Here is a 14313-nt window from a genome sequence, read left to right on the forward strand (position 1 = left end):
GAAAAGTGGGAGAAAGAATAAACATGCTGTTTGTGAATAATAGCTGGGGACCAAAGAATATCATTTAAAGCTGACAAAATATAGTAGAAACGTAAGCATTTTTAATTGTACAAAGGCAAACATTAAAAAAGATAATACTAGTGATTAAAATTGGATAGCAAAAGAATGGTAGGGAATGGGGGAAAAGGAAATAATTTTATGATTATTCTTACTAGGGTTTAAGAGCTGCTGTTTAAAGAACTAGACATTTAAGGGCATATAATCATAAAGGTAATCATTAGGATCCAAATCAAAATTTCCTAAATGTTATAAGAAATATACACCACAAAACAAAGTAAACATAACTGAAAACCTAGTGAAAAGACTTCAAAAATTATAAATACAAAAAATATACCATAAAATATTATGACAGAACAAAGACTAAACGTGTATGGAATCTCAGGTAATGGAAATGGGCTAAATCCACCCAGTGAAAGAAGAACAGAGAGCTGGGCCAGGTCAGGTCTGGAACCAGAAGCTTCAGGAAGCTGGGCAGGTGCTCGCTCCTGTTTGGGTTTCTGGTTTGCAGCTGTTTCTTCTCTCTCCCTGCAGACTGGCTCTCAATAGCATATGGCCGCTGCTGTCATCGTTAGCTGGGCAGCCGTGTGCCCCTGATCTCAAGTTCACGAGCAGAGCAAGCCAACCTTGCTGACTTGTCACAAGCCTTTGTTCCCGGGGCAAGGTTGGGGCTGAGGAGCTATTTGGCCCAGTGTAGATCAGGGTCCAGGATGGCCCCATCAGCTTTGGTCAGGGGTCAGGGTGCCTGGACTGATGTAGCTGCTGGGGTGTTGTAGGGGATGGAGATGGTGCCTCAGGCTCACAGTTAGGGGGGCTCCAAAATACAGTGGCTTAAACAGCTTTTGCCAGTTCTGCTCCCATGGGGTCATGCAAGCTCCTTCCTTCTGGTGGCTCCACGGTGCCCAAGCATCAGAATCACCCGGAGAACTTGTTAAAACACAGGTTGCTGCGCCCGTTTCTGATCTAGCGGTTCCGGGGTAGGACCTGCGAATTTGCATTTCCGACAAGTTTCCGGGTGATGCTTATGCTGCTGGTGCAGAGATCGCATGCTGAAAACTCACTGCCCCAGGGTGTGTCCTTGCCAAGACGTGTGGAGCTGGCACTGCCACACCTGTGTGCCCAGAGAGGGGAAAGCCGGGGCAGCCAACCGCCTTTTGGCTGCTTTGGGCCATAGGCAAGGACTTAGTCCCAGGGCCACACTTGGCTGCTAGGGAGGTCGGACAAGGTCATCTGTAGCTGGGCGGCCGTGTGCCCCGGAAAAGGGAAGAGCGTGCTTGTGGGAGACGACTGCAGGTCCGCAGAGTGGGATCACGCGGAGATGGAAACGACAGGGGCCGCACTTAGTGCTGGGGGAAGATGGGGAAAGGCTCTTAGTGTGCTTGGTGACTAGAGTCATAATGGCAGTTTATTCAGAGAGGAGAAGCCTAATGTGCCTGCAGGCATCGGCCAGCGCTGTCCCGGAGACAGAGCAGGCTGAGCTTTGAAGCAGGAGCACAGTTGGCGGCTCCCATGCCTCTCTTGAGGACAGCTAGGTGCTACTCCACCTGGCTCTGCTCTTTTCCCGCTTCGTTCACCCAAGATGTTCCTTCATCCACCGTCCTGTTGTTTTGTGGGTTAGGGCTGATGTTTTCGCAGGTCTTAAGCTTTCTTTTTCTACCCCGTCCCCCAGGCATCTTGGCTCTGGAGAAAGCTGCGTGGCAAGAGGCGGCTGGTGATGGCATTCTGTCTCTTAATGGCTCTGTCTGTGGTGGCTGTCACCCGCTTCCCTCTGCAGCACCCAGCCACCAGCCCAGACCCTGGTCCCATGGAGCCCCAGCGGGTAACTGGTGCCCCTGCCCCCCAGAGCAGGCAGGCTCTGAGCTCCGGCTGGAGGCAGCGGGCAAGAAACTTGAGGTTCCGGAGAGGCTGGGCCTTGCCTGGGAGCTCCATCCTGGTGTGTGCTGAGGAGCAAGGCCACGGAGGGAGCGTGGACAGCAGGCGTCCAGGGAGGGTCAAGAGGGGCATTACTTTGGCACCTCCAGGAGATTTGAGACTCAGTACCCAGCATCTGGTGCTCCTGAGGGAAGATGAGGTCAGGGGTCCAGGAGCCAAAGACCTGGACCTCCCCTGGCACAGTGGTCCCCTCTGGGAGGCACAGAGTGAGACGGGCACCCCATATGGCCCCCTTGCAGGACACAACATGGCAGCATTACAGACTTGGAGAGCTACTGCTGGACCGACCCTCCGGCCTCATCCAGCAGAAGGCGGGGATCTGCCAGGAGTGAGGAACAGAGCCTTGACTGGTGGACGACAAGCAGGGGGTCCCGCCCCGGCCACGGGGGCTCATCAGTGGCCTGGCTCTGTTGGGGAGCTGCACGGATCTGTGTGGTGTGACGCTGAGACCCCCAGGCTGTCGAGTGGCTTGAGGACCAGCGAGCAGGTGCCCCCGTGGCTCACAGAGCAGGATGTGCAGACCCTCCAGCTGCTGGCGCAGGGGCAGGTGGTGGGCAAAGCCAGGGTCCCTGGCCACGGGCAGGTGCTGCAGGTTGGCTTCTCCGCCAAGGGTGCCCTTCAGGACCTGTCTCCGGGGCTCAGCCACCTCTGCTCCCAGGGGCTCTGTGGCCTGATCAAGAGGCCTGGGGACCTGTCTGAGGTCCTGGCCTTCCACGTGGACCGTGTGCTGGGGCTGCGCCGGAGCCTACCTGCCGTGGCCAGGCGCTTCCACAGCCCCCTGCTGCCCTACCGCTACACGGACGGTGGCGCAAGGCCCGTCATCTGGTGGGCACCCGACGTGCAGCACCTGGGTGATCCAGATGATGACCAGAACTCGCTGGCCTTGGGCTGGCTGCAGTACCAGGCCCTGCTGGCAAGTGACTGCAGCCAGCCGGACCAGGCCCCATGCCTGGGCATCCACCATGCCGAGTGGGCACGCCTGGCACTCTTCGACTTCCTGCTGCAGGTAAGTGGGTCCAGGTGGGGCGGGGGTGGGGAGCAGTGGAGGTAGGGGATTTGAGGTGAATTGAGATGCCGGAATTGTCCACCTGAGGATAGACGGTGACTTTCCCCCTAGTCCTTGCCTTTTGATCACCAAGCACCCGTTTTTGTTGTTTTTCTGCCTCTGAGTTCATTCATCCAGTGGTGTGCTGGAACGAGCTCATGTCGGCTCACAAGAATTTCAGGAATTTTATGACCTGGCTGTGAAACACAGGCGTTGTTAAAATTTACATTATATAAGCTCACAATATAATAAGTTATATTAGAAACAAAGGTAATAAATACTCCGAACTCATTACTTCATAATTATTTTACATTGTACTATTATCTGAGCTCTTGAGGTTTTTTGCATCTACCTAGTAAATACTACATAATGCTGAGTTACTGCATATCTCTTGCTAGCTCCACATTCATCCATGTTGGTAGCTTGAAATTGGCCAGCGTAGGAGTATTTACACCAAGGGAATTGGCAAATGCTACAAATCAGGACTCCTCCCTATTCCCTGAGAGCTGGTTGTTAAACATTTATCAGCACGCTACTGTTTGTAATGTTTTATCCTTGAATTAAGAAGGATTCAAGATGGTTGCATAATTCGAAAAAGAAAGTCGAGGTGGAGGAGAGACAGAATGGGAGAGGGGAGAGATAAAGGGATGATACTGGTCCAGCTTGGGCCCTGAAGAATGAGAAGGAAGCCACAGGGCCAGCTGAGGTGCCTGCTGGGCCAGGAGTTAACCCTGGAGTTTTCGGCGGTCCTGGAGAAGGGGTTGGCGGTCAGGGCCCAGCGGTTAACAGGGGGACTGCAGGCATTAGCTATTTACTAAGTGACCTGTGAACAGCCAGTGTGGCTGTTCCGGGACCTGTGAGCTGGATGTCAGCCGTGGAGACACGAGTGGGGAAATGTGGCTAGAAGGAAAGACAAAAAACGATTAGAGTGCAAAGCAGGTGGATATGTGTGCTAAATGCACACCAAGCCAGCCCCCATTTCTGTAGGGACCCCTGTTGAGGAAAGAGATCAATACTAGCCCTAAATTTACCTACTGGGGTGAGTGGACGCATCACCGAACAAGTTCAGTGCCACAACCAGGTAGCCAGGGACTGATGCACCCTCTTTGGTCCATATAAGGTTGGTTCGAAATGTGTTTTAGAAAATTCTCAGACCACATTTAATACTTTGGAGATTTCTCATGAAAATCCCCCTTCCTTTGAAACATTGGATGGTTTAGTAACATGGGGCCTTCATTGCCATGTGGCAGGAATCCTCCTGAGCTGAGTAGCTGCTGCCCCCTTTAACGGCTGCCAGACTCTCCTTTTGGCCGAAGACCACACCTCTTAACTGTCTAACACCCACCCCCAAACGCTTGGATGTTACCTGTCTGCCTGTGGATGTTTGTCTCCAGTCACCGGACTAGCTGGGCTCCCACGATACTCGCAGCTGCTCTAGTCCTTGTCTCGTGGCTGCCCTTGTGGAGGGAGGAGTGTGGGCCCTGGTGCTTGGCATGGGCTTTGGCATCAGGCAGACCTGGGTTTGAACCCCCTGCCCACAGGCCACTTGCCACTGTGTGATACTGAGAAGATTAGTTTGCCTCTCTGAGCTTCACTTCTCTCACCTCTAAATGGGACTGGGTGTCCCAGCCGTATGCCCTTGGGCACCTGGTAGCCCTGAATTGCCAGCACCTGCATCTTCGGGCTTGCTCTGCCCAGGGTGTGACAGGCTGAGGACTGGGAATTAATGCCCTCCAGACAGTGTGACCTGCCATCTAGCCTGGGATGGAGGGGTTTCCCAGACCACAGACTTACAGTCCTAGGCAAACTGGGAGAGCTGGTCATGCTCCCTCCAGGAGCTGCCCTCCTGTGACTGATGGGAGCTGGTGTGTAAAAGCCCCGGCTCCCTGACTGGCGTAGCTCTGTGGTGCGTATTCCATATGTCTCTCAGTCCCCTACCAGGACCGAGCCCTAGTTAACCCACAATGGTCATTGCTGGCCCTCCCTGTCTCCCTTCCCTACTCCTTGCTTGTGTTTTTGAATTAGCTCACAGATAAACTGGTTTTGCTTTGAATTCTTGTCTCAGGGTCTGTCTCTGGGGGCGCCCGGCTTCCATCAGATGATAACACTGACCTTGTGTGGTTTCTGCATGCAAGATCATTCACGTAATGCACTTCATACAGCGCCTGGTGGGTGGCCCAAGCTCAATAATAAACAGGCACTGTCTCCAACACTTTACAGGAATTAACTCATCCAATCCTCATGGTAACCTTACTAGAGAGATACTACATTTCTCCCTATTTTAAAGTTGAACAGTTGAGGCCTAGAGAGGTTAAGTTACTTGCCCAAGGCCATGGCTAGTGGAGCTGACACACAGCCTGGACGGTCTGACTCCAGAGCTTACCCACTTACTCACAGAGTCCTCTTCATCTAACCATGAATGAGGGCAGGAAAAGGGGGTGCTTGCAGGGATGCCCCGGGGCTTTGAGCTCGGAGGCCCCTCCTTGCAAAGCCCCAGTCCAGCTGATGTGCACGCAGCAGCTTTCTGCCCACACAGAGCCCCTCTGTCCGTCTTTGGAGGCTGTGGTGTGGAGCCTTCCCCAGCTGCCAAGCCCTGCCATGGGGGTGGAAGGTTCAACAGCCAAAGCACACGCAGGTTGGGTGTGTGGTCAGACGCAACTTGGCTGGCCTCGTGCCACCTCTTCCTGGGTTTGCTGAACACCAGGCAAGTCAAACACCCCTGTCTGGAGGATGCCACCTTCCTAGAAACCACGGGCAAGTTGGAGAGAGGTGGGGCTGTGGGTTTCCCAGCCCAGGAACCTGAGGTCCCTTCTGACCAGAAGCCAGGTACAAATACCACACGCAGCCCACTCTGCAGTTTGCTTGCTCGTCTGTTTTGTCTCATCCAATCTAAACCCTTGTTATTCTGTGTTTATGTATCACAACATAACATTTGCCCAGACACAAAATACACAAACACTGTACTCAGACACATTCCTTGTACCCCACAAACCATACCCGGTACTTTGCAAATCCCCCATAACACTCTGCATTAGTGATTGCTGAAATAATGCCATGTAACAAACCTCTCCAAAACTCAATGGCTTGAGACACCAGCTCTTGATTTCTTGCTCCAGGGTCTGTGGGTCAGCTGGGCTCAGCTGAGCTTGGCCCCAAGCTGTGGGTTCAGGTCTGCTTGTCGTTTCTCATTCTGGAGCCCAGGCTGAAGAGGCAGCACCACCTGGGGCAATCCTTCTAATGGGGAGTGGAAGAAGCCCAAGGGCTCAACCAAACTGCAGAAGCACACTTAAGGCCTCTGCTGATGTCACTTCTGCTAATATTCCCTTGGCTAAAGTTAAGTCAATGGCCAAGCCCAATGTCAGGGAAGGGAAGTACACTCTGTTCAGAGTAGAAGGGGGACAGGAGCAAATACTTTGTTAGACAATAGTCAAATCAGTCACACACACCCCCAAAACACACACTGTACATGAACACACACTGTACATGAACTTACACATGAACATAGCCACATACATGCTATAGCCACATATGTGCACACCATTCACATCAACCCACATACTCTCCATGTGGTGCCCAGACACTGCTGTGGGCAACTGGGGCTCCATCCCGCTGAGACCTTTGGGGGAGTATGTAGAAAACGCCTCAAATCGTCCCACCCAAGGGCCAAAGAAGCTGGGCTGTTCACCCACTAACTCCCAGCCATCACTGGTTGAGACTGCTCCTGAGGGCATTGACTTCCTGGAACCTCTAGACTGGTCCATGCTCCTGCAGCCAGAAAGGGGCAAAGGCAGAGAGCTGCAGGCACTTGCGGTAGAAAGCCATCAGTATGCACAGGAGTGGTGAGTGCCAAGGAGCGGGGGTGGGTACCGATAGCATCTGCTGCTCCCAGTGAATGATAAGTCAAAACCAAGTTTCAGCAGGCCGGTGTGACCAGGATGGTGTTCTTGATTGATAAACTGGTTTCTCTAAGAAAGATAAAGGACTGATAGTGAGTGGGTGCCTTCCCACCCCACCCTGGGCTGTGTCTTCGGGAGAAGTAAGACCAAGAGAGACGGTCAGTGAGAAACTGGTTGTGCTCGCTGGACACAATGGGCGGGAGAGTGTGCATGTGTGTTGCTGGGGGGAAGGGGCTCAAAGAGCTCTACTCGCCTTCCTGCCAGGGCTACTTGCTGCCAGAGTTGCATGCACTCTGGTGAGAGACACAAAGTCCTCCTCCTCTTGGGACGGTGAAGGTGGCACAGCCAACCGCGTTTGGGAGGAGCTATGACCATCACATCCTCCGTAAGCCAAATCCAACCCAAGGGCTGTCGTGCCTGGACCCAAGAGGGCCTTCTACCCAGAGGCCAGAGGGAGAGAAGGAAGTGCTGGGGGGTTGGGCACATTTGCATTTTTCCCTTTTAGACAGGCTTCTTTTCTCACGCCCTGCTTCCTCTTAGAGGGCACGTGCTTGGCTCGACTGGGTGAGAAGCTGTGGAGAACTCGGACAGCCTGTGAGAGAGTCATGTTCGCTCACGGAAGTCATTCTGCAGCTTCTGCTTATGAAGGGCCTTCATGTTCTGGAAAGTCCAGACACCAGAAAGCCTCGGCTCCCACCAACCTGGTCCAGGCCGCCATCTTTTCTTACCTGGACTTGTCTCCCTGCCTCCGCTTATGTCCCCCTCCAATCCTGTCTCCTTACAGAAGCCGGAGTGATGTCTTGATTTCATTTCCCCCAGGCAGACCCTGAGACCAGGATTCCACTGTGGTGGTTCATCTGCAAGGGGACCCCAGGAAACACCTGTAGGGAAGAGGAAAGTGAGATGGAGGGAAGGCAGCCAACAAAGGGCATGTCAACAAGCAGGTCACCACTGTGGGCGACTGGGGTTTAGTTCCACAGGAAAAGTCTGAGAAATGGTATAAAATACACGTTCAGAGTTAGCCCACGAAGAGGTGAGGGATGCGAGGTATTTATAGCCAAATCTCCCCTTGGTCTTTGGTTGAGGGCTGTTCCTGGAGGTGTTAATTCCCTGGCATTTGGAGAAAGCCCCTGGGCAAAGCTTACAGCAGCTGGAAGTTGGAGGGAGACCTCTGAAGTTCACAGACAACTGGTCAGGTAGAGAACATACCTCTTTTACGATTGTAAATCAGATTGTGTTACTTCCTCGTTACAATATGGCAAAGCATCTCAACGCCCTCGGTATCAGGTTCTGCAAGGACCCACGTGATCCAGCCCTGTCTGCTGTCTCTAGCCCCGCCTCTTGGCACGTGGCCTCGGTCGGTTTCTTCAGGTGCAAGGGCCTCTAGCTCCGACGTGCCTCTGACTCCTCCTCCCCGGGCCTCAGCTCTCCTGACTCTACTTCCCCGTTGTTATCCTCTTTCTCCTTCGTGTTATCCTATCTATTTCCTTTCTGACTCCCAGCACAGTATGTAAGTTTTATTTTATTTATTTGTTCATTTCTGTCTCCGTGTTTTGTTCACTACCACATCCCCAGCACCTAGCACAGGGCCAAGCTCTTGGTTTGGTCCTAGATAAGCACTTGTTGAATGAGTGAATGAGTGGATGAATGGATGAACAAATCAATGAATGAATCCAGGGTCTCTGTATGACTTCCTATCTAGGTGCTGCTGTGTTCTTCTTCCTCAAATACCACTCCTTCCTCTAGACTGAAAAGAATCCCAAGGGCTTCTCTATTTCTTTTCGGGTCTGGTAGAGAATCTTAGAGGCAGAAAACAATGTGAGAGTCATTTGTCCAGCCCTTGCCTCTGGCACATAATTAACTTGTTCATCCAGAACAGATGACAGCATAAAATGCTGCCTGACGTCCTCCACATCAGGTCCTGTGCCGGCACTTAGCATGTGTTGATGCACAACAGCCCTAGGGGGTGCACAGTATTTTTAGCTCCTTTCCACAGGTGAGGAAACAGGTTTAGAAGGGCTAAGGAGCTTGCCCACAGTCACGAGGCCTTAAGTGTTGGAGCTGGGATCGAATCTAGTGCAGTTTGGCCATAGAGGGCATACCCTTGCCCTCTTTGCTGACTTAACTGACTCTGGAAAAGTCATTTCTTCTAGGTCTCTTCTGGGTAAGGCTGGCCCATTTCCTTCCTGGGGAGCCGGGTTCAGTCATTTGTGATCCTGTGTGTGTTCCTTATTTTGAGTTCAAGTCTATGGTTCATGGCATCTCCTCTGGCTTGGGCTCCCTGGAACATCAGGTGTTGTGGCAATTAGAGAGGAGCCCAGATCCGTGACCACTGCCGACCTCTCAGGCTTCCAGCCGGTGACATGAAGTATAATAGTAGCTACCGTTTATGGAGTGCCCACACATGAGCTCCTTCAAGTCCTACAACAGACCCAAGAGATGGGTGCTGCACTCCTCCCCCCTGCACAGATGGTGCAGCCAACGATGGAGGGGTGAAACAGCCCGCCCGGACAAGGGTGTTTAAAGGGCGACATCAAGCATCTTTACATATATTTAAAAGCAGGACCTCGACTAGGGTGAGGTGTGATGGGCAGAATTCTAAGATGGTCTCCAAGATAACCACCCCCCTTAGCGTTAACTCCTGTCCTTGAGTAGCAATGAGACCTGTGAATAGATGGAATATCTTTTCAGTGATTAGGTTATCAATCAGTTAACTTTGGGTGTTTTTTTAAAATTGAAGTATAATTGACCTACAACACTATGTTAGTTCCAGGTGCACAGCATAGTGATTTGATATTTCTGTACATTACAAAATGATCACCAAGATAAGTCTAGTTTCCATCTGTCACCATACAAAGTTATTACAATATTGTTGAGGTTACTAATCAGTTAACTTTGAGTTCATCAAAAGGGAGATTCTCCTGGGTGGGCCTGAGCCAATCAGGAGAGTCTTTCAAAGATGAAGCATCAGAGAGATTTTCCTGAGGGCCTCGAGGAAGAAAGTAAACAGCCTCGCTATGAACTGCCTATGGGGAGGGGCGGCCTCTGGAAGGACCCTGAGATCTCGGGGAACATAGTCTTACAACCACGAGGAATGGTTTCTGCCAACAACCAGACTGAGCCCGGGAGGGGAGCCTGAGTTACAAAAGAGATGTAGCCCCGCCTTGAGTTCAGCCTGAGACCCTGGGCAGAGAAACCGGCAGAAACGGGAGGGACTTCCGACCCACAGAAACTGAGTTAATGAGTCATTTTTTAAATAATTAATTAATTAATTAATTTATGGCTGTGTTGGGTCTTCGTTTCTGTGCGAGGGCTTTCTCTAGTTGTGGCAAGCGGGGGCCACTCTTCATCGCGGTGCGCGGGCCTCTCACTATCGCGGCCTCTCTTGTTGCGGAGCACAGGCTCCAGACGCGCAGGCTCAGTAATTTGTGGCTCACGGGCCCAGTTGCTCCGCGGCATGTGGGATCTTCCCAGACCAGGGCTCGAACCCGTGTCCCCTGCATTGGCAGGCAGATTCTCAACCACTGCGCCACCAGGGAAGCCCAATGAGTCATTTTTAAGTGACTAAGCTCGTGGTCATTTGTTATGCAGCAATAGAAAGTGAGTTCATGCGGCAAGGGAGGGGCCCCAGGCGCAAACATTTAAGAGTGCCCGTCTCAGGAGCTGAGCCCGCTGTGCATGACCCTGACATCGAGAAGCACTTTCTTCTGCCTCACCCTCGTCCTGCCTCTTTTTAGATTTTTTTTTTAATCGTTCATACCCTTTGCCCCATTTTCTGTTGGATTGTTGGTCTCTTTCTTAATGACTTTAAGAGCTTTATATAGATTAAGGAAATTAGTCTTTTGTTTTCATTGCATTGTAATATTTCTCTCAGGTTCCATTGTCAATTAAACTTTGTTTCTAGTCTTTCGGCCGTGCAGAAATTTAAAAATTTTTTTAGTGTTGTTTACATTATCAGGTTTTTCTTTTATGATTTCTAGGTTAGTGTATTATGTTTTAAAGGGCCATCCTCATTTCAGGGTTATTTAAAAAATTCTCCCATGTGTTTACATATATTTTTGATCCATCTGGAAGTTATTCTGGAATAAGAGATCAGGTGCAAAACAATGACTTTTTTTTTTCAGATGGCAACCCAAATGTCCCAGCACCATTTGTTGAAAAATCATTCTTTCCCCCAATTTGAAATGCTGTCTTTATCATATAGCCGATTTCCATATGTACTAAAGTCTATTTCTGGACTCTTCTGTTCCAGTAAAGGGTCTGTCTATTTATGTGTCAGAATCACACTGTTTTAATGATCATGCTTTATATTTTAAGTTAATAACTGGGAGTGCTCGGTCTTTCTCATTGCTCTTTTTTAAGATTTTTCTGATATTCTTGCATACTATTCTTCTGTGAAATTAAGAGCCAGCTTGTTACTTCCTTTGCCTTCCCAAGTCCTTTTGGGACTTTACTGGAATCAAATTAAATTTGCATGGACTAATGAGAGAATTTACATCCTAAAATACGGGGTCATTCTAGCCAAGAACAGGCTATGTCTTTCCATTTATTCCTGTTCCGCAGAAGCATCTTGACGTTTTCTTGAGCTCTATCTTCACTTCCATGTTGGGGTGATACTGTTATTTCATCTTCTTGTGACCACTGAAAATGGCCTCTTTCCTTCCATTATATTGTTACTGACCTGGGTTCTTGGACTCTTTAATCAATAGAAAAATTTTTTTAACATCTTTATTGGAGTATAATTGCTTTACAATGGTGTGTTAGTTTCTCCTTTATAATAAAGTGAATCAGCTATACATATACAACGAAAAGACAACCTTCAGAATGGGAGAAAATATTTGCAAACGAAGCAACCGACAAAGGATTAATCTCCAAAATATACAAGCAGCTCATGCAGCTCAATATCAAAAAAACAAACAACCCAATCCAAAAATGGACAGAAGACCTAAATTAATAGAAATTGATAAGAAGTCAGATGAGAAATTCAGGCAAGGCTTTATTGGAGCTCGTGCTGTGGCACACGGGAGCGAAAACAAGAAACAGGTGCCCTTGCTCACTTCCCAAGGCGAGGGCGAGCTGTTCCCTTAAATGGGGTGAGGCTGGGGGCGGATGGGTGGGTTGGACAGGAGGCGTAGCTTAGGTGGTCTGCACACCCCCTTGGTGGTGCTGTGTGCAGGGATCATGTGCACGGGAGCCCTGCTTTTGCTCCCGGCACCTCAGAAGTGGCAGTTAGTTTGTGACCTTTTTGTATCTTATTGTTCATAATTTGCCCCACTGAGCCTGTGTGCAGTTATTTTTAGTCCCTTATAGTTTCTTTGTATTGCAAGCACTCTGGTAAAGGGTCCCAGGTCCCAGCCTATCTCAATATGTTCTGGCCCGTAGCTCTTGGCCTGTGTGAAGGCTATTATTTTTGTGTCACAGTTGGTTACTGGCCTCTTGCCCACCTCGTACTGCTTCTAACAGTGGCTTGGTTTATCCCCTGGCTTTTCCAAGTATACGATCATTTCTTCTGTAATGAATGCACTTTGTCTTCTCATTGCCTCTTGTTTCTTTCTTCTTACCTCACTACAATTGTGGTGCCTCTGGATTAATGGTAGTTAATAGTTAATGGGATGATGGACTTGACTTGTTTCTATTTGGGACAATTTCTAGTGTTTTGCCATTAAACATCATGCTGGCTTTTGACTGAAGAACTATTTGCTATTCTTGCTTTATTAAGAGTTTTTCTTGTCAGGAATAGATGTAAAAATTATATCAAATGGCTTTTGAGTGTCCATGGAGGAGCTCACAATACTCCCCCCTCTAGTGTATTGATATGGGGACTTTTTGTGAAAGGTGTTCCCATGGTGACTCATCCCAGTTTTCTTGATTGGAACCTATTTTGCTGTGGTGGATTCATCTTTTCACGGCTGCTGAGTTTTGTGTTGATGTTTAAAATGTAGGGTGATCTACAGCCGTCTTTTTAGATAAGGTCTAGCTCTTCTCAGACCATCTCCTCAAAGCCCACCAGCCAGTCTATTCACCCACATCCAGAGCTGGTGCTGAGACCTCTGGCCTCAGGCTTGGGGCAGATGAGGCATCCAGATGTTCCTCCCCAGGGCCTCCGGGAAGGTTGCCCTCTGTCAGGACACAAGGGGAGCACTGCAGAGGGGGTCATCAGAGGAGAGTAAGAGTCAGTGCCAAGTAACCCATTCCTCCCCAACTCCTGACCTCCCCAAAGCCTCATGAATTCTTTAACAGGCAGCCAGTCAGTGCGGGACCAGCCTGCTGCCCTCCTTGGACAGAGGTGCTGCCACTCTGGGGCAATCTGGCAGTGAGCTGGCCCGGCCAAGAGCCACCCTTTCCATCCAGAAGAACCTGGGCCTGTGACTGTCCCCAGGTGGGGGGAGGGTCCTGCATAGGGGGCAAGGCCACCAGGGACAGCAGGCAGTTCTTCTGGAATCCACCAGACTCCGATCAGGCACTGGCTGAGGAACGTGTCTTGGCCCAGGAGCCTGGTGGATGGGTTAGAGGACTCGGACCACCCCTCGTGCCCTGTGCTGGGTTCCTCCCAGACCTCCCCTCCCCACAGCTGGGCCTGGTGTCCCTCTCGGCAGACTGCAGTGTCTTGTCCCACCAGCTGTCCTGTTTGGGGGCCCCAGAGCCAGGTCTCCCCCTGAAGCCTTCTGTTGTTGGTATCCTGGGCAGGGATGTAGGGTTCACCTGACGGGCAGGCTTTCAGTGATCAGTCCTCATGTGAAGCACCCCCCGACCCCAGCCCCAGATCCTTCCTGCTGTCAGCCAGCCATGCGCTTCATTCATTCATCCTTTCACTCAAAAAACCTCAACTGAGTCTCGTTGTGCAAAACAAGTGCTGGGGATCAGGTTGAACCACATCTTCTTCTTTGCATTGGGGAGCTTGTACTCTCTGGTGCCAAAAAACATGTACCTGCCACCCAGTCTGACTCAGTGGTCAGAGCCAGACTGCCTGGGTCTGAGTCTAGGCGCCACCGCTTTCTTTCTTTTTTTTTGGCTGCGTGGGCATGTGGGGTCTTAGTGTGGTGTGTGGGATCTTAGTTCCCTGACCAGGGATCGAACCCGCGCCCTCTGCGTTGGAAGCATGGAGTCTTAACCACTGGATTGCCAGGGAAGTCCCTAGGTGCCACCACTTTCGCTCTGTGAGACCCTAGGCACGTTACTAGCCTCTGTGACTCAGTTCCCTCATCTTTGAAATGGGGATAATAACCGTATCTGCCTCCTGGCTGCTGGGAGGGGTTAAATGAGTGGTGATGGGTAAAGCACTCAGAGCGGTACCCAGCACAGAGTAAGGGCTTCACGACTGTTTAACTAGAATTAAACAAAAACTTCACGATCGTCCAACTCTGCTAGGTTCATCAGAAAACC

The 14313-nt window shown here is 50.5% G+C and overlaps 1 protein-coding gene across 4 annotated transcripts in view; it reads left to right on the top strand.

Annotated features, from left to right (window-relative positions):
* Positions 1 to 14313, top strand: part of GASK1A (golgi associated kinase 1A) — a 67828-nt gene that overhangs the window by 46225 nt on the left and 7290 nt on the right. For all 4 annotated transcript variants that reach the window (XM_082348603.1, XM_082348602.1, XM_082348604.1 and 1 more), the window contains exon 2: positions 1727 to 2995. In XM_082348603.1, coding sequence (XP_082204729.1) covers positions 1772 to 2995 — 1224 coding nt within the window. In that variant the 5' untranslated portion in view covers positions 1727 to 1771. The remainder of the gene's footprint in view (positions 1 to 1726; positions 2996 to 14313) is intronic.

Source organism: Balaenoptera borealis (assembly GCF_965194805.1).
Source record: "Balaenoptera borealis genome assembly, chromosome: 12".
In the NCBI taxonomy this organism is placed as follows: Eukaryota; Metazoa; Chordata; class Mammalia; order Artiodactyla; family Balaenopteridae; genus Balaenoptera; species Balaenoptera borealis.